Raw genomic sequence first — 27,128 nt, 5'->3', positions numbered from 1 at the left:
GTTTGTTAGTATTATTTTTCTACCATTAGTTTTAAAGTACCCCTTATAATTTTGTTTATCACTCGAAATAGATTCTTAGTAAGTCTGTGAGTGTGACATTATTAATTCAGATATAAAATCAGGTTTACATCCTTCCTTGCTCCATCTACATGCCATTGACACTAGACATAGTGCATCCATGCATGGAGATTGACTGCCTGGCTGTCCTAATGCCACCTTACCCAGTGATCTATGCCAGAACACTTCAGTGGACCACCATTTGGAGCTAAGTAGAAGAAAATATTTTAGTCTTTCATCAAAGAAAGGGGTCGCTTGCTCTTAAAACCATATGTTATAGCCTTGGCAGACCTTAACGCCAAAATAACTTCATGGAATTATCTAAATAAGTGCTTGAATTCAAGAGTATCAAATTATTTCTCTCAATTTCCAGTGTGATATCAGGATTTCAGAACATTACATTTTCTTCCTATTTGTGAAACAAGGTTTTCCTTAGTACAGGCTAGCCTGGACTTCAATATCAAGCCAAAGTTGGCCTACAATTTGTGATCTAGTTTCAGCCTCCATTGGGGCTAGGGTCCTCATGAGCCATTGATCTCTGCATTATGAACAGTTGAGGTTTTCTGTGCTGGTTTCCATTTGCTATAAAGAGAAGCTCAACTGATAAAGGGTGAGAGCTACTCTCACTTGTTAATGCAAAGATAAGTTCTAAAATGTAGTAAGAATTAGCACTGGCCTAGTAAAGTGGCTGTGGTATGTTCTCTTCTGAGAACCCATGACCTAAAAATAGCCTTGGGTTGTTGGCTAGTCTTCTAGTGCCAGGTGTGATTTAACTTCTCCTGAAAGAACTAAGGATTTTAGATTTTCTTTAGGTACATTTCTGCCATATTATAGTCTCACATACAGAAACTATTGTCTCACGTACAGAAATAATTGTCCAAAATTCGATAGAATTTCTGGATATTGTGACACCTAACTTAGAGATCCCAGATCCTGAAAATACCATTTAAATATTTTGTCAAGCTCATTTGAGTGAGAAAGAAATAACCAAAGTTATTGAAATAGATGACAGGAATAATTGAATGGCTTAACCTAATAATTTTATAATCCAACTCTCAGGTTTTGTTATGTTCCTTAAAAGGTCACAAATGTGATTGATCTCTTTACGGAAGTTATTAAAGCCAATGTGACACTAAGCTAGTACATTTAATTCCAGATTAATATTTGAATTATTTCTATTCTTTTTTGTTATATTCATTTGCATGTGACAGTGAGTTCTACAATCTGGGCAGTTCCATCTCTCTCCATCTACCATGTGAGACCCAGGATCAAGCTCAGCTTATAAGTTTGATGGCAACTGCTTTACCCAGTAAGCAATCCTGCCAACTTTGATTTTTCCTGCTCTTAAGCATACGATAAGGCTTATGGTCAGGAGATGATTTCTGAGTCATAATCTCTGCCGGTGACCTAACCATTCTCATGAACAGCACACTCTGTAATTCCTTTACTCTTGCTCTGTTTCCTGCGTAGATACTAGAACTAGAGCACTGAACAGACTTGGCCCTATCATGCTCTTCCTCCTTTCCAAGACAAAAAGAAAAAAAAAAAAGGTGTATTACTCAATTAATTTTACCTGAGTTGAATTCTTAGTCTTATTTCTTCTACCTGTGTGATCTTGAGAAGGATTGTATTCACTTATCAAATATCCATTGCAGGCTCATTATCTTTCCTTTGGATCTGCTAGCTGCTCTCCTGTAAACAAAATTATTTTTGTTTTCGTTTTTGTTTTTTAGTTTCAGTTGCTATAATAGTAATGAGAGGATAAAATGTTGATATAAAATATAAAATTCTAAGTTGTTTTTAAAATGTGTATAATTATAAAATGTTTATATAATGTTGTGATCAAATTAAGATGTGGTTATCACAGTAAGAATATCTATGAATCAGATAAGATGTGGTTATCACAGTAAGAATATCTATGAGTCAGAGGCTTGAGCAGAGTGTTACGCACTGGGAGGTTTTCACTGGGTCTTACTTTGTTACCTTAGCATCTAGCATTAGTTGAGATATGCTGCAGAAGTGCTCAGAAAGTCTGCAACTGATTTGCTGATTTTATTAAGCATCTAAAAACCATTTATACAGGTATAGAAGACAGAAAATATAAATCTACAAGTATAGGTGGTCAGGTCTTTTATTTTTGAACTATTAAATCTATGTTTAGGATCATATGGAACATTCCTATTAGATTTCCTGAAAATAACTTTGGTCCTTGATAAATCCTAGTCTTTTGTGATTTCTTTTTTTTTTCTTTTCATTTATTCTTTAAAACTTTCCTGCAATTTGTTTTAGTCATATTCATGCCCTGCTGCTTTTTGCAGATCCATCCAACCTTCTCCATTTACCAGACATTATAGTTTTTTAACCATTATGACCAATTTTTGCTCCCCAAATATCTTTTGATGTGTGGCTTTCCTCTGAAGGGTGGTCAGGCTGAATTTCCCTCTCCTGGCAGCTACAAATTGCCAATGGCACTATGATTAGGGGTGACTTTCTGTGCCCAGCTCCCGTCTCCATGATGGCCAGGATTTCGTCTGCATATGTCCTGTGCACGTCTGCCATGAGTTCGTATGTGCATCCGCCTTGTGTCTGAAAGACAGTTTCCTGGCTCGTACATGCTTTCCATTCCTCTCTTCCGCAGTATCCTCAAGCATGGAAGCAGAGGAGGACTGAGTAGAGTTCATATGTCCTATTTAGGCCTGAGCATTCTACAGTCTCTAATTTTTTGTGCCTTGGTTTCTGTGTTAATAACCATCTCTTAAAAGTAGAAGCTTCTCTGATAAAGATTGATAGGTGCATTCATGTATAGGCACAATGGTAAGTCATTAAAATTAGATTAATATTATCTTTATTTTACAAAATAATACGTATATGTTTTCTCTTATGGCCTATGGCTGGTCTAACCATAGATTCCCAGGGCAGTAATTGTGCCAGGTTGGTTTTTGGATCACGTGGAAAAGACTTATTAAATACAATCAGAAAATAGTTGGTTACTCTGATGCCATTTGTGTGACCCTTGCATGGGTGGACCTGTCTTGCCAGACAAGTCATGGCTGTAATGTGTAGGGTGCATATCTGGATGCAACTGATCATTGCAATTTCTCCTCCAGTACTGTGCACACCACCTTTCAGCACTGGGAAGGTTAGGTACTAGAGGGTTAGCTTCCTCATCAGTTCCAGTTTGGTTTCTCTGCTCAAGTATGTGGTGCTGTTAGCAGTAGGGTTTTTCTCATGAAGTTGGGGGCAAGCATCAGCAATAAATAAATGAGAGTCTATGAGACTTCATTGGCCAATGACTTCAAAACAAGTTACTCATTTGGGAATGTGGACTTTTGATTAGGTAGTTTTTTGTCTAGTAGGGGTATTGTTCAATTTTAACACTGTGTGTGTGTGTGTATGCTTCTAGAGTAGATATTTTCATATGACATTTCCAAATAGTCTTTAGTATTAATCAATCCCATATTCCATCCTCTACCCTGCCTTTTACCCACATCTCAATTTAATCCTTCCTGTTCCATTGTTCCTTTCTAAACATTTACACCAGTGTGTTCTGGATACCCTCCACTGAAAAATCTTCCCAAGGTCCCTTAGTAATTTCCTGACCCCTGTGTGTATTCTAAATGAAACACCTATAGGCTCAAAGATATATGTACAAATCTAAATGCAGATCTAACATGTGATCCAGCTATGCCACTCTTGGGCAATACTCAAAGGCCTCTATATCCTGCTATGGAGATACATAGTCATCCATATTCATTGATACTCTATTCACAGTAGCCAGATGGAAACAGTATAATACCTGTCAGTGGATAAACAGATAATTAAAATGTGGTGCATTTACACAATGTGCTATTATTCAGCAGTTAAGAAAAGTAAATTAGGAAATTTGTAGGTAAATAGATGGCTCTGGTAATAATCATTCTCAGTGACGTAACCCAAACCATGAAGGCCAATGTCATGTTTTATTTTTAGTTTCCCTTTTTTGGAGTGGGGGTGAAACAGGGTCTCACTTTGTAGCTCTGGCTGTCCTTGTCAAACTCTGTAGGTCAGGCTGGCCTCAAACTCACAGAGATCTGACTGTCTCTGCCTCCAAAGGATGTCCTATTATATCCAGTTTTTTGTTTGTTTGTTTGTTTGTTTGTGGGTGTTTTGTTTGTTTTGGTTTTGGGTTTTTTTTTTTAATTAGGTGCTTGTACCACTGTCAAACCCAGTAATGCAACTCTTTTTATATTTTCAGTATTATCACCAGGCTATTTGCAATGTAATATAGAACTTGAATTAAAAGAAATTTATACAATTGACTAAACCTTTGTAACTAGTCACTTGTTCTGCTTGTATAAATCTAGACTCACAGCTTTCAGACTTGTGAATAATTGTTTTTATATGTCAAATACCACTTCTTTATTGGTAGAGAATATATCTTCTTTACTAATACTTGGTAGTCTTTATATAATGAAAACAGGCTCATTACTCCATTTAACTCTTTTCTTAGTTACTTTTCTACTGATGCAATAAAATACCATTATCAAGGCAACTTAATAGAATAAAGTGTTTAATTTGGGCATAAAATTTCAGAGTGCTAGAGTCCATATTGGCTAAGAAAAGGCTTGGCTATGGCAGCAAAAACATCCAAGTGCTCACATTTATCGTAAAATGTGAAGTAAAGGGAGATACAAGAATATCACAAATCATTGGAAATCTCAAAGCTCACCCCAACAGCGCTCCTCCTCCTCCTCATAGCCTTTCCCAAACAGTTCTGTCAACTAAGAACCAAGTCTTCAAACATAGAAACCTCTGGAGGCCATTCTCATTTTGACTCCCACAACACTGAATGTTAGTAATATAGGTACTGGTTTATAGGCTGTGCAATAATGGTTAACATAAGCTTAATGCCTCCCAACCACCACCACACCACCACCAAAATGTCAGATTCTGAAAACTGTATTTGCATGCACTAATAACTAGAACCATCCTTTGTGTAATAATTTAATTCTGATATAAATTCATAGGTGATTTGAAAGATTATTTGATTTTCATATCTATTTACATATTCTGTTAATATTAGGAAAGATGTATAATATTCATGGGACTAAAATTCAGCAACTATAATTTATGGGAACCTCCTTCTTAGAGATGTCACTGCAAAATAGTATGGCTAAAACATTTTTTTTCAGAAACACATCTAGATAATTTAATTTACATTTTCAAAGGAATGAATTTGTTCTACTCCCACTGAACTTTAAAAATAAATAAGAATCCTAGTAGAACTCAAATTGCCTATTTTAAGTTTTAAAAAACTTTATTCAAGAGGTCAGAAGACCTGCATTTTCATTTCATTAGATCAAAGCCATTAAGTATTTGTGATAATCTTTTTATATATTTTAGTACCCACACTTAGTTTTGGAGCTAATGAGAACCACCAACACAAGGAATGATTCGTATGCTTTCTTTTTCTCTGGATGCGTGGCTGTGGTGCTAACAGCAGTTTAGAAAAGCATTGCCATGGTATTAAAACTTCATGAAAGATGTGGTATCTCTTTTTGGAGTACCTGATTTGATAACAAATAATCACTTTGTATCTTTTGTTTAGGGGAGGAGGGTTAGAAAGAGAGATAATGAATCAGTCAGTCTCAAAGTATAGCCTGGCCTGCACTCTGATTCACTACATAACTTATGCTCATCTTGAATTAATGACAATCTTATTTCCAGCCTCACATCCCCTAGTTCTATTATTACAGGGATGTACCCCATTCCTGGTAATAAATTAAATGGTTTTTAAAATAAGAATGTAGACACAGAATAGAATAAAATATGCATATTGATTTAAAAATTCAAATCCCATATGCCATGAGCTATAATTTTGAGCTCTTTGGTCATCTTTTCATTGGAAAGGTGGACTTCCACTATAAGTCTTTCTTTCATATTTAAACACTTAATGTCTAAATGTATATGTTATTTTTATGTACTGACTTGGCTTTCTAAAGGCTGCCTATAGCTGTTTGAGTGAGAGTGTCCATAGGATCATGTGTTTGAACACACGGTCCCTACTTGCTGGAGAGATTTGGAGAGGCTATAGAACCCTTAGGTCATGGACCCCAGACGGAGGAATTTTCTTACTGGAGGAAAACTTAGAGAGTGTGTGACTTATTGATTTCCAGTTCCTCTGTCTGCTTGTCATGTGTAGTTGAAATATGATCTCTCAGCTTCCTGCTCATTTAGCTCTCCTTCGCTTTGATTGTGGACATCTAGACAGCTGGAACAGGAGACAAAATAAACTCTCATGTAAATTGCTTAGTTATTATATTTTCTTACAGCAATAGTAAAGTACTTGGACCAAAGTTCAATCCTATAACTCAATTCTATAATCCTATATGTACATAAACCAGCATATATATGTGTACATGTATACACATGAATGTGCACACTACACATATAAAATAGTTTTCATATGCTTAAAGTGCTAATATGTATATTTGTGTGTTTCTTTACGTAAACATATTTGTGGTTTATGAAATGGTCAATAAGCCCTTAAGGGATTTATATACTAGAAGCAGAAGCAGTGGGATACATATGTAAATTTTAAGGAGCTCGCTGAAATATTGTGTACTAAGTGCAAAATGAGTCATCAGGAAGCTTCAGAGGTTCTAAGATAAGAAATTATCACCAGCCATTGGAGTGGTGCAGCGCTTTATAGTTAGTCTTCATTGTCAACCTGACTTGAATGAAAGTCACTGAAGAGATAGACCATTAGGTGCATCTGTGAAGAATATTTATAATAGCCAGAAGCTGGAAAGAACCCAGATGCCCCTCAACAGAGGAATGGATACAGAAAATATGGTACATTTACACAATGGAGTACTACTCAGCTATTAAAAGGAATGAATTTATGAAATTCATTAGGGCATCATCCTGAGTGAGGTAACATAATCACAAAGGAACTCACACAATATTTACTCACTGATAAGTGGATATTAGCCCAAAAACTTAGGATACCCAAGATATAAGATACAATTTGTTAAATGCATGAAACTCAAGAAGAATGAAGACCAAAGTGTGGACACTGTGCCCCTTCTTAGAATTGGGAACAAAACACCCATGGAAAGAGTTACAGAGATAAAGTTTGGAGCTGTGANGAAAGGATGGACCATCTAAAGACTGCCATATTTAGGGATCCATCCCATAATCAGCAACCAAACGCTGACACCATTGCTTACACTAGCAAGATTTTGCTGAAAGGACCCAGATATAGCTGTCTCTTGTGAGACAATGCCGGGGCCTAGCAAACACAGAAGTGGATGCTCACAGTCAGCTATTGGATGGATCACAGGGCCCCCAATGGAGTAGCTAGAGAAAGTACCCAAGGAGCTAAAGGGATCTGCAACCCTATAGGTGGAACAACATTATGAACTAACCAATACCCCAGAGCTCTTGACTCTAGCTGCATATGTATCAAAAGATGGCCTAGTTGGCCATCACTGGAAAGAGAGGCCCATTGGACTTGCAAACTTTATATGCCCCAGTACAGGCGAACGCCAGGGCCAAAAAGTGGGAATGGGTGGGTAGGGGAGTGGTGGGGGGAGTGTATTGGGGACTTTTTGGATAGCATTGGAAATGTAAATGAGGAAAATACCTAATTAAAAAAAAAGCAAAAAAAAAAAAAAAGAAGAAGAAAGAAATTCTGCAATCGAACTGTAAAAAAAAAAAAAAAAAAGAAAGACAGGGGAAGGGTGTAGGAAAGACCAAAGATCACCAACATACTTGTCTTGCTGCTTCCTTGCTACAAGTAGAAAACAAATGTATACATATATATCACATGCACACATGCAGTCATGCACACTTCATACACACACATTCATGTGTGTATGCTTGTGGTCAGGCCCCTAGAATCGTTTGTGCTCTGATGCCTTCCATAACATTATACACCATATACACTGTCACCAAAAATAAATTCTTGTTTACGTTGCTTTTGTCAAGTATCTTGTTACCATAGTGTGAAAAGTAAAGTGGAAAGCTTCCATAGAAGATGAGGCCATTACTGAGCTACTGAGCATGTCATCTGCAACCCTTTAGAAATGCCTTATAGGGGAAATATGGGAAAAGTTTGAGCTTTGGTTTGGAATATCCCCAGACGTCTGTAAGGAGGTCTTAATGAGTAGCACTCTGGTGGGAGTGGCAAAAAAAAAAAAAAATCTGACTGAAAGGCCCAACAGGGTGACTGTGTTCTTAAGTAGCCAGAGAATAAGATCAGTTTTAGGAACTAGAGTAGAGGCTGTTTTGAGTCACATGAAGTCACTCCTTGCTGTTTTCTCCCTGAATGCGGAAAAGTTGAATGGAGCTATAATAAAAAATAATGGACTAAGTTGCTTGCTGGAGGAAAGTTCAAGACAGGAGGACACCCAGCCTGTGGCATGGTTATTACTTGATGAAGTTAGTCAAATATACAGTGAGAAAGAGCAAAAACATGAAATGGGTGTATTTTGCTAGAAACAACCTGTGAGTGAATTTAAATTTGCAGTTAAAATGGATGCACTCAAAGCAGAGGTAATGGTAAAGAAAGTCACATGATTAAAGAGAATCCTCAGGCTCCTCACTGAGATAATATATTATAAATGCAATTCTAAGATGAAGAGTGCTGAAGTCTCTAAGTTGTATAAATACAAATTGATTTGAAAGGAGAGAGCCCGAGTAGAGAATATTGATGAACAAGTCCTCTTCTTTAAAGCAGCCACCTATGGATTCCCCCTTCTGCCAGGTTTCTCAGCCAAAGTGTGCAAAAGTCATGACAACTGTGACAGAAGGGAGACAGACTACATAGTGAATGAGTGACAGAACTTGTCAACATCTCCCTGGTGCATGTTTGTTTTTCAGGTTTGCAGAAATGCAAGAATTGTGCAGTCATGAAGGTTTGGTCTGCGGTTCTCAAAATCTGATGAAGCCAGCTGATGTATTGGGAGGGTTAGATTCTCTTGGGAAAAGCATTGTAAAGCCACTGCATGCACCTATATAAGTTGTAATGGAGACATCAGAATGCTGAAGGGGCCAGAATCATTGGATGTTGGCTAAACTTGTGATAAGCACAAAATGAAGCTGGCTCAATAGGGACTCTAAGTGTCATGCAGGTGTCAGAACTAGAGGGGTAATGATTCCCAAAAACATTCCCAGATGGTGCTACTACAGATCCCAGGTACTAGACATGGAATAGCTGGGTTAATGCCTTCTGAGTTTGAGTCTGCACTTCCCTTAACATACTCCTAGCCTTTTATTTGTGAATAGGAATATCACTGTTTGCTGTTGTATAGTGGAAGCATGTAATGCTGAGGTTTTCTGTTTTTTATTATTATTCTTTAACCTTTTTTTACAGTCTATTATCCCTCTCCAACTATTCCTTATCCCATTCCTCCTCCCTTTATTCCCATCCCCAATAGGATGTCCCCACCCCCAACCCCACCCCTACCCTACAAGACCTGCCCAGTCCCTTAGATGAGTCTTCTCTCACTGAGGTCAGACCAAGCAGTCCTCTGCAGTATATGTCCCTGAGCTATCCAATCTCTGGTTCTATGTCACCCAAGTAGTGCTGCATAAGGGTTTCATCTGATGTAGTAGGCCTTCAGTTGAGCAGATATTGCTTGGTTATTCCCACAAGTTTTGTACCACCATTGCCATAGCATATCTTGCAGAGAGAACACCATTGTGGATCAATGGGTTTGAGGCTGAGTTGGTTTTTCCTTTGCTAGAGTAGAGTTCCTTCCTGTAACAAAAATGCAAGCATGAAGGTGTGAAGGCTCTTGACTCCTCCATACTCAATAGGTTGTACAGGTGATGTCTTCACTAATTGATCCTTGCCATCAGTTTGTGGAAAGCAACCTAAAATCTTGACAATAACCTGAATTGTTTGAGGATTCCCATGAAACTCCACTGGCTAACCAGATCCCCATACTGGAAGCTTCTTTTTATGACAAGAAATAGAAAGTAGAGGCTCTTCCTGCACCCATTATTTGGCAATTTCATTTAGATTACGTTCATATATGAATATATTTCAAGAAGATTCTACTTATTAGGCTTTCCATAGAACTCTTCAAATGGCCCCTAATTTCAGCTGTCTTTCCCATATTTGGTCACTTAACTTTCCTCCCCCTCCCCACCGATCCTCCTGTCCCAGTGCTCCCCATCCACTTATAACTATCCATTTTACTTTACTTTCCTAATAGGATCTATATGTTCCCCCCAGTCCCTTACTGTACACTGTGACCCTTGCATTTCACGTGCCCCCAAAAAACATCCAGCATGCTTGCCTTGTGATCTGAGTTGAAATAGCTGTCTCTCTTCATTTCTGGGAGATTTTATTATAATATCAGTGTTATTTTGTTTATATAATATTGCAGTTACTTAAATAGCTAAATATTTAAATATTTGGAATAATACATGGTAGAGCCACCTGTCTTTTCTCTGTTGGAGACTTTATAATTAGAGATTAAAATACTAAGTGATTTTAAGAGTATATTTTACATTTCTTGTGTCAGTTTTAGTTATAGTTTCTTGAGAATATCTTTATTTTACCTAAATCTCTACTTACTAGTATAGCATTGTTAAATATCACAATTGCTACAGTATTTGGGGTGTTATTTGTATATGTGTGTGTTCATGCATACATATACAAAATTACTAGACCTTCACTAAGTCCCTCCTATCCTAAGCCAGCTATGAGTGGAGGCTTTCTGCTCCCATGCACTTTCCCTTCTACCTAGAGAAAGAATTGTTTAGATGTATTTGGCTTAATTTGATCTGCTTGTAATTTTTGTGGTGTTGTTGTTTTGTACATATGTAAACATGAAAAAAGTGGAGCCCTTTCCTAAGTTCCAAGAAAATATCTCTTGTATCTTACTCACCAGAATTGTATGTACATGTTGATCTATGAACAAATTATGGTGGCCATGGGATGATATGTGCCAAAGATCTAAACAGAAATGTAGCCCTAGGCTGATATGTGTTCACCAGAGTTCAACAGAAAAACAGAAGTAGTAGGAGACAGGTATACATAAACATGCATATATATGTAATATGTGTAATATATTATGCAAGAAACATGTAGCTGTGTGGTTTAGTATATAGATATTTTTGTAAGAAATATTAACTTAATTTTTCTATTTTTAGATATTAACTGTATTTTTAATTATGTTTATGTGTGTTTGTGTGGGGTTATATATACTTGAGTGTGTACATGAGTGTAGATGCCCAGGGAGGCCAAAGAGGGCGTGAGACCACCTGAGACTGATGTTACAAATGGCTGTGAGCTGCCATGTGGGTGCTGGAAAGCAAACTCAGATCCTCTGCAAGAACAATTGTTCTTAACCAGTGAGCAATCTCTCCAATTCCTACAAAATATAGCTATCTCTTCCTCCCATCCCACCCCTGGGTATAAAGAGAAGGAGGAGAGAGAGAAAGGAAAGAGAAAAAGGGTATGGAGAGGAGAAGGAGAGAATACTGGGCAGGGGATGATTTACTTCAAGGAATTTGCTCACATAGTTATGAGGTCTGACATGTGGGAAATCTGTATAGCAGCAGATAGACAGTCTAGGATAGGAAAAAATGTTGCAACCTTGAGGCATAATTACTTTATCCCTCAGAAACATGATTCTTTGATTTTAAGTTCTGGTAGCTGATTGGATTAGACACACTTCCATCCTTCACATTAATGTCCTTTAGTTAAAAGCCACTCATTGAAAGTACCTTTAGAGCCGTACCTTAACTACTGTTTAAATAGACAATCTGTCATATAAATCATCAAGCACATGGTAGCTTTAAAACATCAGTATCTGAAATTTTGAGGTCTCATTGGAATGGAGAGTTTGGCTAAAAATGTCCCTAGAGTAAGTAAAGGGTCGTCTGTGGAAGGCTGCATGCACTGTAGATTCTAACCTTGATTTGCATAAGGTCATACTAAAGAGAAAAGTTACAGAATTAACTGCTTAATTGAAATGTCATGATGGGTTTTTTTTTTTTTGCTTTTACCTTTTATTTTATTTGAACTTTTATGTGGTTTGGGGGGATTTAATATACAGGCTAACTCATGCATTTACTCTTGAGCAACCTCACCAGTCCCAAATGTAATAGTGATTTTTACGAAAAACAAAACTCAAATATGAACTAGATAACCAGTGCTTACTGATGATTAAATTTCAATATTATACATTCCTTATCATCAGGTGTAAATAGCATATATTGTAAAAATGAGAGTTTGTTCACATGGAGTTCAGTAGATACTAGACATATTAATTTTCTACAGTTCAGTTATATCAAACATTGAATAGTGCTTGATATATGAACGCATCAGGATTCCCCAGAGAAACAGAGTACTTAGGATTGGAATTAATTGTATTGAATTATATTCATATCTGCATATATATTGTTTTTTCATATAAATACAGGATGGTTATCTTAGCATTTGTAAAACACTTAGTTCTTTAAATGTCCAAGCCAAAAATTTCCCTCCCTACTGTGTTCTTGCAGGTAAGATTTCCTAGCTGAACATCTCTTCTTTGCAAAGGGATCTCTTAGGCTCTATTTCTGCTTCTACTGGATCAGCAGGTTCAGTTCTCTGTGATTTTGTACAGTTGTTCATACAAGCCAATCTCATTATTAGCAATGAAGAGTCACCTTTTGACATCATGCATTCTTCTTCCCACATCCTTGTTCACTCTGCTCCTGAGTGAACTTCTATGTGCTCTAGCAGGGCATTTTGTTTTCTTGTCCAAGAAGTTGTTGGTAGATGTCATTAATCAACTCTTTTCCACCTTCTTCAGTGATGAGTATTGGGTGTCTGGCTATCTCTGTAGCCTGTGATTGGGATCTGGAGGTGATTAAAGAAGAATACTTCCCTTCTCGGATCACATTCATGAGATTGGAATTGACAAAGATACAAATATCAGATATTGACATAAATGACTAATGAACTGTCTTCCAATCCTGAAATTTATTGGTTTTGGCTTCTAATACTACTTTATTAGTATTCATATTTCCAAACATAGAGAGGCCATTTATTTATCTATCATCAACTTTAGCCATATTGCTCTGTAAATTATATCGTTTCCACTCAGCTTTTAACTCAAGAAATATCGCTTACTAGTCTTCCTGTCTCTTGGTACATCGTCCAAATAGCATAATTAGTAGCAACAATAGAAATTCAGTAAATATTTGGCACGTAATCTAAAAATTACTCTTTCTTGCAGAATTTGAGAAAAACATACTGATGATCTGTGAGTTTCCCCTTAAATGGCATAAGCAATAAGTAAATACCCTAGATGTGAGTTGCCTAATGTTGCTAAAATACAAGCTCATTCTGTTCACTTTCAGAGAGGAGAATGAAACTTCAGAATGTCGCCCAATTTCTTTACTTATTCTCCTTCCAAAATGAGTTTTAGTTGATTGAAGGCTTCTGAAGAAACCTAAGGGCAGCAGCTGACTTTGTATAGGAAGGAGAATTACAGTAAGAACATGGTGATCCAAATGCCTTCCTACCTGTTGATTCTGAAAGCTTCGCGGAAAATTTGAAATTCTTGCTGGAAGCTAAAACAGGACTTCTTTAGGAGTCATTTAGTCTTGTCCTCATTTCTTTCTCAAGTAGGTAGCTGTATAACACCCTATCCTAAGAACAGGATAAATATGCACAGCAGTAAACTAAGTGGTGTGAACATATTGAACTCGTCTTTTTATCTTAGTTCTTTTCATTTAATTATGTTCATTTTTAACAGTATATAAAAACTGCACATGCAAATTGATGTGGTGTGAAATACATGTATACATTATGAAATGCTTAAATCAGGGCACAATAGCACATTGGAACTCCTTATCTTCTCTTTAATTTAGTATCCATTGATCAAATGTTTACATTTTCTTCTTTCTACAACTCTTTCCTCATTACTGCAAGATACTGTATTATTCTCAAATTTGAGACCAGTGTGTTAATATTTCACATATGAGGAAATTATGTAGTGCTTGTTTTCCTGTGCATTCTTTTTTTTTTTTTTTTTGAGACAAGGTTTCTCTGTGTAGCCCTGGCTGTCCTGGAACTCACTCTGTAGACCAGGCTGGCCTCCAACTCAGAAATCCGCCTACCTCTGCCTCCCAAGTGCTGGGATTAAAGGCGTGGCCACCATGCTTGGCCTTCCTGTGCAGTCTTAATTCACTTAGTATAATGATCTCCAGTTTCATCTTCATTGTTGCACATCTAACTGGATTTTGCTCCTTTTATATACCTAAGTGGCATTCATGACATGTATGTACATTTTATTTATATTGTTTTTGTTTTTATGCCTACTGTATTTGAATTATCTTGTATGTTAAATAAATCTTTGAAAGAATGTCATGTACTACTTTTTTTTACTCATGAATTTAAGAAACTTTTAGAAAAAAAGGATGAACTACCTACCCTGACAAAAGAATGTTGCTAGTTTGTAAATGTATGTGTTCTGATAGTCTAGTGGGAAGCAAGTTCTTGGTACTTTGTGTCTTTATTTTGGATATGTCATCTGATGATAGAATGTGTTCACTAATACAATCCAAGTATCTTTATCTCCTGGATTTTTTCACAGGACACAGATCCAAGCTCTGTTGGGCCAGTTCAGCCAAGCGGAGGCGTTGCTAATGAAAGCTGGAGTGCAGCCAGGAACGATTGATGGAATCCTTATGGACCTGGGGTGTTCTTCCATGCAACTTGATACTCCTGAACAAGGTTTCTCCCTTCGGAAAGATGGCCCCTTGGACATGAGGATGGATGGAGATAGGTTAGCATTGAAAAGACATTGCTTCTTACCACAAGAAAATCAATTTCTTAAATCTTTGATTGTAATTTCCTTGAAGACTGAAATATTCCCAGCACACTCCCACATCCAAAACTGTCCATGCATAGTAAATCAGCTGTGTTTGGTACTCATTATAGTCTTCAGTATTTCTTTAGCTTTGAAATTCTAAACAGAAAATATTTGCTGATTTTTTTTTAGTGAGATATTCAGAATGGGGGAAATACACTTTTAGGTAATTTTTTTTCACTAATTACAACATGGCTTTTTAGTAGTAATGTAGAAAAAATAGATGCTGAAACAATAGCTTCGTTTGTGTGCTTGTATACACACGTCTCTGTGAAAACAGAAGCTTATTTAATTGATAATATTTTATAATGCTGCAAAAAATAGGCTAGGATCTCAGTGGTCACCAGTTATATCTCTGTCCTATTTCTTCTGCAGTCACCTAGTAGAACCTTTCACAGAAGATCTGCAATATATGGCACCACACCATACATTAATATATACCCATACATAACTGTAGAGAATTATCATCATGACTCCTCTTCATTCTTTATCACTGTAGAAATACTACTGCTTGTTTGACATTGTTCAATTCAAATGGACACACGATCCATTATGGCATTGTGTTGCACTGTAGGAGAAAGTCAAATTTTCCTTTTTCTACATTGACTTTAAAGGTTAAATTAGTACTGACATCTAGACCTACCAGGAGTACGAAGCCAGAAGCTTCACCTTGTTTTGCTTCAGCACATTGTGTCATGCCACGAACATCGTGAGAGAAATACTTCTCCTATAAAATCTCTTCCCTTGTTATATGACACGACTGGTTAACTTGCCTATCATTAGAACCCTATCATTTCTGATTCCTATGATCTCTTCTGTTTGAATTATTGGCATTCATAAAACAAATAATGTGATCATGTAATAAAATTCTTTAACAACAAATGACTAATAGTGAAGGTCAGAGATTCTTAACTTTGTAGATTATGATAGTTTTATAGAAATAAAATGTTGTATATGTAAAATGTACATACTTCTTGTGTCTTGATATGGAAGATGCTTTCTGTAAACAATATATCAAAGTTTCTAATTAATAGAAGTAAATTACCATATTCTTAATGTAAAAGCTTCTTGGGCAAATTTAAATTTGTAAATCTCCATCCATAAGTTTCTCCTCAAAAACTTCACAATGAGATTCTTTCTCAGACTTAAGCCCTTTCGTCAATTCCTTAATTTTGAATTTATAGTTGTAACACACATGTGATATATATGTGTTATATTCCATTATCTACCTAGATAATACGTATACATATATGAAGATCTTCCAGGTGGATAATATGGACTATAAGCTATATCAGAATAGGGAAATTGCTTCAGTGAATATGCAGGAAAATGAAACCCAGGCATCCAAATATTTACAGTACAATTACAAGCAGAATGATAGGTCATGGTAAAAAATCAAATAAAAAAAACAAAACAAAAAAAAAACCCAACATATCTCTATGCACCTATAAACATAAAAAACACACATGTGGTCTGTCAGACCCCAAAGAGTGATATATCCCTGTGACAAAGACACACACAAGAAACATTGGAGTCTTAATTCTATATTGACTTGTTTCAACAACCACTGCTTTTAGATTATATTATCTTCTCATGTAGTAGAGAGGAATTCCAAGCCTCAAGGACTTGAAAGGCTAACTCTGTTAGCAGACATAGTCTTTGTTAGGAGATAATAAATTGGCACTCAAGATTTTCTCTGGGAGTTAAGTCACAGTAAGTCAGTGAACTATAGACTAGCACAAGGAAGCTTTGTGTTTGTGAGAGTAGCAGTTCTTGTTCATCTTAATGCCTGGTCTAAAGGAGATTTCTGGCCTGCTAAGCCCCAGGGTCATGATGCTTTTGTCTTCTAGCATTATGGAAATTTCTACATAGCTATTTTGTTTTAATGTAAGAGTAAAATGAAATTTTACCTGATGATGTCCACTGAATGCCACTTGATAAAAATGCTACTTTAATTTTCTTGTTTAAAAGACAAAGTTATAATGAAACTAAATCTATACATGCTATCTTATAATTGTTTTAATAGAGCTAAGGGTCTAAATTTACTAACAAGGATTTTGTCTTTTATGCTCAAATAATGACTAACAAATATGTGAATTGGAAAGGTCTGAAAGACATAAATATTTGTTGTCCAGTCATTATATTGTCTGTATTTATTCATGTAGGCCTTCTCTCCCAATAATTCTGATAATTGAGATAAGCATTGTTATATTCATCTCCCCGATTAAAATTGGGAATCTATTGCATTTAAAATGCTATCCAATATAACAAGGTTGCAATTCTTATATATATCACTACAACCTTAAAAGAAAGAGTCTTTATTTTGTAAGCCAAAAAGGGAGCCCACTGGGATGAAAGTTAGGGCTATCATATGAAACACTCATTGGTACAGGGATATCAAAAGAAAAAGAGGCTGTCAGTTTGGGGAAATGGGAGTGGCCGAAGGGAGGAAAGGTGGAGTGATAAAAGTCTATTTCAATTCAAACCATGCATAAATAGATAAAAGTAAGTGAGACCAAAAAGAAACCATCACATGTAAAATAGGATCTTTTTCTACTCCCTAAAACAATCAGATAGAGTAAGAGTTTCAGAAACTGACTGAAGGACTGTTAGACACATGCGCAATGGAGGACACACCATGAACAAAAAGTTCTCCTGACTCACAAGCGTGCTAACACAGAAATAATTTTCAAAGATAGTCTTAGATGTTTTCACAACCTCGTTCTGGTTAATTCTCTGATCTTATTGCTCCCATATCTTTGGAACTCATAACTAGTCACAGTATGCAGCTAATAACCCAGCGTATTTATGTGGGAGTGGTAAGTGTACTACTAGCAGATGTACCTAATAAGTCGAGTCATGGCTAGCTCATCAGTTAGAATGCTTTGACCTGCTTCTGTAAACGGAAACAAACTAGAGGGATCTGACAGTGAGTACTGTTTTCTGCTTGCATAATTTAGTCTATGTGTTCAGAACTTGGGCTTTCTTTCTGTCCCCTGATTGAAATAATATTTAGGCTTTGTTCAATCAATATTATTTATTTTGAGGACTCAATTCTTGGTGATCTTTGCCCCTGATAACTGAACTAATATCAATATACACAACATGCATGGTTAAAACTAGGTCTTTTTAGTTATTGTGAGGGAAACTTTCTAGGTTGGATTTTTTTGGTCCCACACATAGGTTCTTTGCTGCCATACATTAATTTCCTCCTCAGCTTTTAGACCTGATCAGCTGTCATCTGTCAGCATCATATCTTCCAGTCTAAACAAAATAATAATAATGATTCAATTAGTTACTTACATATTAAGCAAGTTATATTGAATATTCTCCTATTGTCTTATTTTATGAGAAACCTACAGGATCAATATTATCTTTTCTAATGAATGAAATTTAAGCTTAGCAAAATACTTTTTTCTTTTTTTATTAGATATTTTCTTTATTTACATTTCAAATGTTATCCCCTTTCCTGGTTTCCCCTCTGAATACCCCTATCCCCTCCTACCTCCCCCTGCTCACCAACCCACCTGCTCCTGCTTCCTGGCCATGGCAGTCCCCTATACTGGGGCATAGAACCTTCACAGGATCAAGGGCCTCTTCTCCCATTGATGACTGATGAGGACATCCTCTGCTACATATGCAGCTAGAGCCATGAGTCCCACCATGTTTTTCTTTGGTTGGTGGTTTAGTCCCAGGGAGCTCTCGGGGTACTGGTTAGTTCATATTGTTGTTCCTCCTATGGGGCTGCAAAACCCTTCAGCTCCTTGGGTACTTTCTCTAGCTCCTTCATTGGGGACCCTGTACTTTGTCCAATGAATGGCTGTGAGCATCCACTTCTGTATTTGCCTGGCACTGGTAGAGCCTCTCAGGGACAGCTATATCAGGCTCCTGTCAGCACGATCTTGTGGGCATTCACAATAGTGTCTGGGTTTGGTGGTTGTATATGGGATGAATTCCCAGGTGGGGCAGTGTCTGGATGGTCATTCCTTCAGTCTCTGCACCACACTTTGTCTCTGTAACTCCTTCCATGGCTGTTTGTTCCCCCTTCTAAGAAGGATAGAAGTATCCACACTTTGGTCTTCTTTCTACTTGAGTTTCATGTGTTCTGAGAATGTATCTTGGGTATTCCATGTTTCTGGGCTAATATTCACTTATCAGTGAGTGCACATCATGTGAGTTCTTTTGTGATTGTGTTACCTCAATCAGAATGATATCCTCCAGCTCTGTCTTAGTCAGGGTTTCTATTCCTGCACAAACTTCATAACCAAGAAGCAAGTTGGGGAGGAAAGGGTATATTCAGCTTACACTTCCCACATTGCTGTTGATCACCAAAGGATGTCAGAACTGGAATTCAAGCAGGTCAGGAAGCAGGAGCTGATGCAGAGGCCATGGAGGGATGTTCTTTACTGGCTTGCTTCCCCTGGATTGCTCAGCCTGCTCTCTTATAGAACCCAAGACTACCAGCCCAGAGATGGTACCACCCACAAGAGGCCCTCCCCTTTGATCACTGGTTGAGAAACTGCATTACAGCTGGATTTCATGGAGGCATTTCCTCAACTGAAACCTCTTTCTCTGTGATAACTCCAGCTTGTGTCCAGTTGACACACAAAACCAGCCAGTACAAGCTCCATTCATTTGCCTATGAATTTCATAAATTTATTGTGTTTCATAGCTAGCAAGTTACTTTACCTTCCCTTTAACTTGACTTTATTAAATGTTTCTGGTTCCTATTGCCATGATTACAGTGTAAACTGGAAACTTGTTTCATGTGTATGATACTTTAGTCTACTTTAGAATTTTGTCTAGGCAATTTGTCATGACTGTCTCAGTTCCTGTTCCCAGTGCTCTCAAATACCAACTCTGATCAACGAAAATGGTGTCAGTAGAATTTGATTTGACAGTGATTTTACAGTCTTTTATCTACGTGCTTTTGGAGTATCAATAAAAGACTGAGGCAAGTTAAAGTCAAGATAGCAAAAGGGGATCTTTTAATAATGAAATGATCTTTATGTCATATTTTATAGGTTTTTAATGCTTTTGAAAATAATGCATTTATAGCATATCTGAAGAAGTAAACCATGCCTTCTCCAGCTACATACTATTCGTACAACCCAGGATGTACATTTCTGTGATAATTTAAACTACTATCTATCATAATTCATTATAAATTTGACTGGCAGACTATTATTTAATTATACTAAACCAATTATTATAGCAGATATTAAATGTATGGGTATTAAACTTAAATTTTAAATGAGTTGCATAAGCACAATGGCTATGTAAGATTAACAAAAATAATTTTAAATTTTTGTCAATATACAAAAGTTATACCAATGAAAACCTTAAATGTATTGACATAAAAAAATATGCACCTGGGGCGGGAGGGTATGGGGGACTTTTGGGATAGCATTGGAAATGTAATTGAGGAAAATACGTAATAAAAAATATTTAAAAAATATGCACCGATGTAAGTTAGAATGTCAACTTTGTATCAAAATGTGAAGATCTCTACCAATGTAAGATTATGGGATAAATGGTTTGTTCAATAGTTTAGAAAGAAAGAAAGAGAGAGAGAGAGAGAGAGAGAGAAAGAAAAAGAAAGAAAGAAAGAAAGAAAGAAAGAAAGAAAGAAAGAAAGAAAGAAAGAAAGAAAGAAGAAAATGGTTTCAGTAAACTGTTGGCTCTTCTTGTGCACAGGTACCCTGACATGCCCACTGCTTCTGATGTTGTGAATGCTTTAGATCAACAAGCACTTGCATCCATCCTAAGAGCATATGGAGAGGAAAAACATGCCAAAAAAATTGCTTCTGCGATCATTCAAGCACGCAGCACATACCCTATCTCTAGAACCCAGCAGCTTGCCAGCATTGTTGCAGGTACACTTGATAATTCGCTGTACTGTCTAGGAGTAACAAGTTCAACTAATATGTGTTGTATATATATATGTGTATATATTATGATATATATTTTTATTGCATATATAATGTATTATACAAATATATGTGTGTGTATATGTATATATATACATATATATACATATATATATGTATATATATACGTATATATATATATCGATACCGTGTGTATGTGTGTGTGTGACTCCCAGAGGGATTCATTTGCATATGAAATCATTCAGAACAGAGTAGTTCATATCCTCCTCAAATCTCAGGATTCCTTTCCTTTTTTTCAAGCTTTCTTACTCTGGCAACTCTAACACTACACACTAAAAGTATTCGCCATAAGTGTCTGATTAACATAATAGAAATTTTGTACATGAGAATGTATCATTTGTGCTGACCAAGGTGAAACCTGGATCCACAAGGTTTAAAGAATGTCTTGCCCCATCACAGTGGTTGATAAGCATCCTGTGTGAGATTTGACATTACCTCTCATAGTTTCATATTTCTACGATTTAATATTTCAGGCAAAAGGAGAATTGCATTACCCGACTGCTAAAATAAACCTCAGTGACTCATACATCTATTCTAAACAGTCAGCCAACAAAGGATACGTGATATATAGGTTATTCTGCTTTGTGGATGCTAACTAAATCAGCCTAAGGGACTTATTGAAACATTTCATCTTCTCTGCTGTTCACCACCATAAACCTCTTGAACCTGATTCTAGCTATGAGGCGCTTTATTGCATCCTTTCCATTTGAAGCCGAAGCTGCTTCACAGCTATGTTCTGATGAAAGTTTCTCAAAGCAAAAATGCAACTCCTGCAGCTATTTAACAGAATTACAGAGGTAAATTTTTCATCATGTTGGACCAATAGAAACACTGTATCATTTTTATATATGAAAAATACATTAAGATTGTTTTCAATGTTTCTTATTAAATTATATAAGTACTAAATAAGTAAAAGGCATATTTGTATAGTACTTTAAAAAAACAGTATTAACTAAGGCTATGCTAATACTAGATGGAGTTTAAGGAATAAAACTTAATTATGAATTCACTCAAATCATTAAGCTTTCATATAACAATTGTCTATGGAATAATTAAATATAATTTAAAATAGTATATTCTATTTAACATATAAAATATAAAGAATTAAGTTTTTAAATGACATTTATAAGTTCCTTTTGAACTTAATATCTTTCATTCAAGTTGGAGCAGAATTCATATGGGTTTTGTAAACATACAGTATTTTATGATTCCCTCCCCCTCCAAAGAGTTTACACTGCAGGTTAGCAGGTGATAGATGCAGCTTCTCTTCACACACTTTGCCCTTCTTATTCTTTTCTCAGCAGGCAACAGTAGTTGTCCTTGCTGTCTTTAAGGAGCACTGCATGCCATTTTCTGTGAGAAAACACATTATTTATTCATAAGAAAATACAATTTTGTCTGGTACTGATATGAAGGCTTGTAGCTAACGAGAACCCTAGAGATTGTTCTGTTAAAAACCTTTATCTAGTAACTTGTGAAAACAATTCTTAAAAGGGCCAGTGGTTTGCTTCAAGACTACAGCCTAATTAAGGGCAGTTAGTACTAATTAAAATTTAGGAGACCATGCATTTGAGACATAACTGGGACTATATCTTTAAGAAATTAAATTAGCTGTTTTGTTTCTAGATATGAATCTGTTACCTTGGGAAAATCCTAATCTGGTATTAGATAAACTGATGTGAACATATACCAGAGGAACAATGTAAGTATTCCTCAGAATGCTGTGATGTTAACACATTAGCACCATATCAACAATGAAGGAAAAGTGAGAATATTCACATATGAGCAAGGAAAAAAAATGTGAAAGGCATTAAAACACTGAGTTCTCTGAGTCTGTTTTTATGTCTTCAATATCAGTCAATAGAAGTACAACTTTATTGATGGCAAAATGAGATTTTGAGAAAGAGAAAGACTATGACATACCAGAATTGAACTAAGAGATTAGAAAGTTTGATAGATCTATGTCAAGCAGTGAGATTGAAGTTTTCCAGCTAAACTAGCTCAGGCCTGTGGGTTTCCTCTTCTGAACTGTAGGAAACTTTTGCAGGACTCACCAACTCTCCCCAAAACACTCCATAAAATGGAGATTGAAGGAATGACACCGAGCTCTTCTTAGGAAACCAGTGTTATCCAGATACCTAAGCTGACTGAGGACATGACAGGAATCATGAGCCATCCTCCCTCATGTCATGGATGCCACACTCTTCTTTCTGAATTTCTATTTTGTTTTATTTTTGAGATTATAATATAACTATATAATATCCTCCCTCCATACCCTCTCTTATAGCCCTTCTTGATCTCTTTCAAACTCATGGCTTCTTTTTATATTAATTGCTATTTCATACATGCATACATATACATTTCTAAATATATAACTACAATTTGCTTAATATGTATAATGTTACTTGCATATATGTTTTAAGGGCTAATCATTTGGTATTAAATACCCAATTCGTGTGCTTTTCCCCTGGGGACAACTAATTTTACCCAAGATTCCTTAGTTGCCTCTAATATTTTGTATAGGGTTGAAGCATCCTGAGCTTTCTCCCTTCATATTAACATGGACAAACTTGTTTTCTTTGCTCAGATCGTGTTTAGGCAGTCATGTAGGTAAGATTATACTATGTGGGAATAGCTTCTGTTATTACTGGGAGATACATTTTCACAGAAAATCACTGTTCCTCTGACTCTTAAAGTCACCCAGCTTCCTCTTCCACAAGGACCCCTGAGCCTAACCCTTGGTAGCGTATTGCAGGTGTATCGGGTTGCACCTGAGCCTAACCCTTGGTAGCGTATTGCAGTGTATCAGGTTGCACTGGGCTCCACAGCTCTACACTTTGATTAGTTGTGGTTTTCTGTATTGGTCTCTGTCTGGTGCAAAGAGCATTTTTCTTGATGAGGGGTAAGGATAACACTTTTCTGAGGATAAGGAAAAATGTTGGGAAAGTAGTTAAGAATTATGCTGGTTAGGAAAGTGGTGGTTGTAGGTTCTCATATGCAGTACTTCACTAGTCCTTTATAGTTCCAGTAAAGTACTTGCAAACAGAACTCAACAACACATTCGACTTTGTAGTGTTGACAAAAAGCTTCAATCAAAAGAGCTCTGTGTTCATAGCATTTACTACTCTCGTTAGGTAACTAAATGAAATATTACATAAAATGATGAAATATTGACTATGAGAGAAAAGGCATACAGAGGAGGCTGTTTCTTTGCAGGAGTGTTTCCCTGGCTGTACAGAAGGCTTTTAATATCATGTAACCCAATTTATTAATTCTTCACATTATTTATGAGCATAGCTGAGTCTTTTTCAGAAAGTCAGTTCTTCCCATGACCAAATGGGGTTTATTTCAAGGATGCAAAAATTATTCAACCAACACAATCAATAGATATAGAAAAGGTCTTTGATGAAAACTAACATTCTCTATTGATAAGTGTCCTGAAGAGAATAATAATAGAAGGAACCTTCCTCAACATAATACGAGTGCATATGCCACATCTGGAGCCAGCATTATACTCAGTGGAGAAAACATGCAAAAATTTTCACTACAGTGAGGAAAAGATGAGCATTCTTTATCCACTCATCCAATATTGTCACTGATATCTTAACTAGATTCATATTACAAAAGAAAGAAATTAAAGGTGTATAAATAAGAAAGGAAGAAGCAAATTATTCTTATTGAAGATGGCATGATCCTATACATAAAATACCTGAAGTTTCTCCCTAACTCTATGAATTGATTAACAAAGTAACAGTATATAATATCAACATATAAATGAATCGCTTTCCTATGTGCTGATAACAAATCACCTGAAAAGGAAATGAAGAAAATGATCACTTTGTTAATAACTTCAAAAAATTAAATAAAACAGGGTTGGAGAGAGAGATCATTTGGTAAAGTGCTTGTGCTCAGCATGAGGACATGTTTGATCACAGACCTCATAATAAAATGATGAAAACGGTGAGCACGTGTGTTATCCCCACTCAGTGAAGGTGGAATCCGCTGGAACCCTGGTCGGCCAGACTAGCCAGCTAGGCAAGATTCAGACTTTGTCTCAACAAGACAAAGTCAGAGGGCTGAAAATATAGCTCATTTTTTAAGGGTACTTACTACTTTTACAGAATACCCAGTTTTACTTCCAAGCACACATATGGTAGTCACAGACTCACAGAGTCTCAAGAATAGACATATAAATATAAAAAATCATTCTTTAAAACACAACAGGTAGCCAGCACCTGGGAAATGGTACCTTAAGTTGAGCTCTGGCATCTCACATTCATGGACTGGCAAAATAAATACTGTGAAAGCTGCTGTGTTTCTAAAAGTCATGTTATGTTGCTAATTCTTACAAGTTGAAACATCCCCTTCTAGAAGAAGAATGGAAAGTTGTAAGAATAGAAGAGTGGAAAGTCATAAGACTGGGGTGCATCAAAACTCACAAGATTCAAGAAACTTACAGAACTTATCATACCTTAGGAAACTCAGAGTTACTAGATTTCCAGAGCTTTCTGCCTATTGTAAAAGCGTGACCAACTATTGAAAAGACTCTGCATGGAGACTCCTACAGGTTAGTTAGGTAGCTAGAGTTTTACAGTTTTTCATGAGTTCTTACCAGTAGGTTTAATGATGATGATTCTGCCTTTGAATATTACTGTTAATAACTCTAATAAACTCATTTCATCCAGCTACACTTGGGTGGAGTTGTATATTTATTATTTTCTTGTTGCTAACTCAAGTGAGTGGATGTGTTTTCATGTGTTGTATATAACACTGATCAAATTAAATGCTATGCCAACCAAACTTCCAGTGACATTTTTCACCCAACTTAAAAAAAAAAAAAACCTAAAATTCACATAGAAATACAAAATATCCCAGATAAGCAAAATAATCCTGAGCAAAAAGAATAATACTGCAGCTATCACAATATCTGATTTCAAATTATATAATCATAGTAATAACATCATGGTAATGTCACAAAAAATGGACATGAGAACCAATGGAATAGGATAGAACAATTAAAGATTTGCACTATGTCTATAGCCCACCTGATTTAATACATATACCTAAAATAGTTTTTATGGAAGAAATATCCTTTTTAGTAATAGTGGTATGAAATGCTACGTGGGATAATGAGTCCAGACATAACTACTGTGTATGTCATTGGTAAGCTATTTGAGCATTGAATTGTTTATGTTCCTGTTGCAAACAGCATGATGAGTTGTTTCCAGCACACATCTAAGTCAGCATAAAATTCTAACTCCAAAGATCATGATCCAATGGTCCTCAGAAATACTTGTACTCATGTTAACATATACACTAATGCACATACCTACTCACCACAATATACAAATGCACAAACAAAGCCACACATACACACAAAAAAGAAAAATAAACTAAATCTGATAATTAAGCCTAGATTCTTGACATGTGACAACTAATAACTTATGGTGGATGTAGTAAGCATATTTTTTATGGAAAACCTGGCAAATAACTTCTATAATTCCTACTTAGCATATTTTTTCTTTAGAATAAGTACATTGGAACTATTCATTACTCATGTAAGTTTGCAGTGCTCATGATGAGAATGGAACTGCCTCTAGAATAGAATAGGTGTCTTCTTATGGCACTATTAGAATCATTGTAAAGCTGAAGAGAAAACACTGTGGTTGGCAAATTGTCAATATAAGGAAACCCTCTATCCCTGTATTCCCTGTGTTGACACCTTGCATTTCAGGGGCATGAGACAAAATAATGTACCAAAATTCATTGATCATTATCATAAGAACATCATTGACTATACATTTATATGCATTTTATGTTGTACAGTTTTCACTGTGGCCAAGTTAACATGGAGATGCAACCATGTACACACTAGAGCACAATGGTTTTTCACTGCCCTAAAGGTGTTATGTTCTAGAAAATAATCACTATTTGTACAAGAAGAAGAAGAAGAAGAAGAAGAAGAAGAAGAAGAAGAAGAAGAAGAAGAAGAAGAAGAAGAAGATACTCCTCAAAACAGTGTAATTTTTAAACAATTGTTTTGTTTAAGAAGCAAGTATTTTTATAAATATGAATATATAAAGGCTATATTTAAATGTCTTTCTACTTCTAATAAATTCACATTAACATGTTTAAACCTATCCAGGACTCCAGAATATCCCAGGATATCTCCCAGACCTCCAGAATATATCCTATTCATTTTCTTTTTTTTTTTTTTTTTTTTTTTTTTTTTTTTTTTTTTTTTTTTTTTTTTTTTTTT

At 36.1% G+C, this 27,128-nt stretch overlaps 1 protein-coding gene across 6 annotated transcripts in view; it reads left to right on the top strand.

The window, feature by feature from the left end:
• The window catches only part of Mettl15 (methyltransferase like 15), a 178,256-nt gene that overhangs the window by 129,877 nt on the left and 21,251 nt on the right, over window positions 1-27,128 (top strand). For 4 of the 6 annotated variants that reach the window (XM_029473757.1, XM_029473755.1, XM_029473761.1 and 1 more), the window contains exons 4-5: window positions 14,643-14,834; window positions 20,616-20,794. In XM_029473757.1, coding sequence (XP_029329617.1) covers window positions 14,643-14,834; window positions 20,616-20,794 — 371 coding nt within the window. Of the gene's footprint in view, window positions 1-14,642; window positions 14,835-20,615; window positions 20,795-21,342; window positions 21,693-22,495; window positions 22,572-27,128 lie in introns of those variants that run through there. The other 2 variants (XM_021156160.2, XM_029473764.1) reach the window with 2 other exon arrangements.

The sequence above is a fragment of the Mus caroli genome, chromosome 2 (genome assembly GCF_900094665.2).
Source record: "Mus caroli chromosome 2, CAROLI_EIJ_v1.1, whole genome shotgun sequence".
Taxonomy (NCBI): Eukaryota; Metazoa; Chordata; class Mammalia; order Rodentia; family Muridae; genus Mus; species Mus caroli.
The sequence above is the reverse complement of the archived record's forward strand: the minus strand, read 5'-3'. Positions and strand labels throughout refer to the sequence as shown.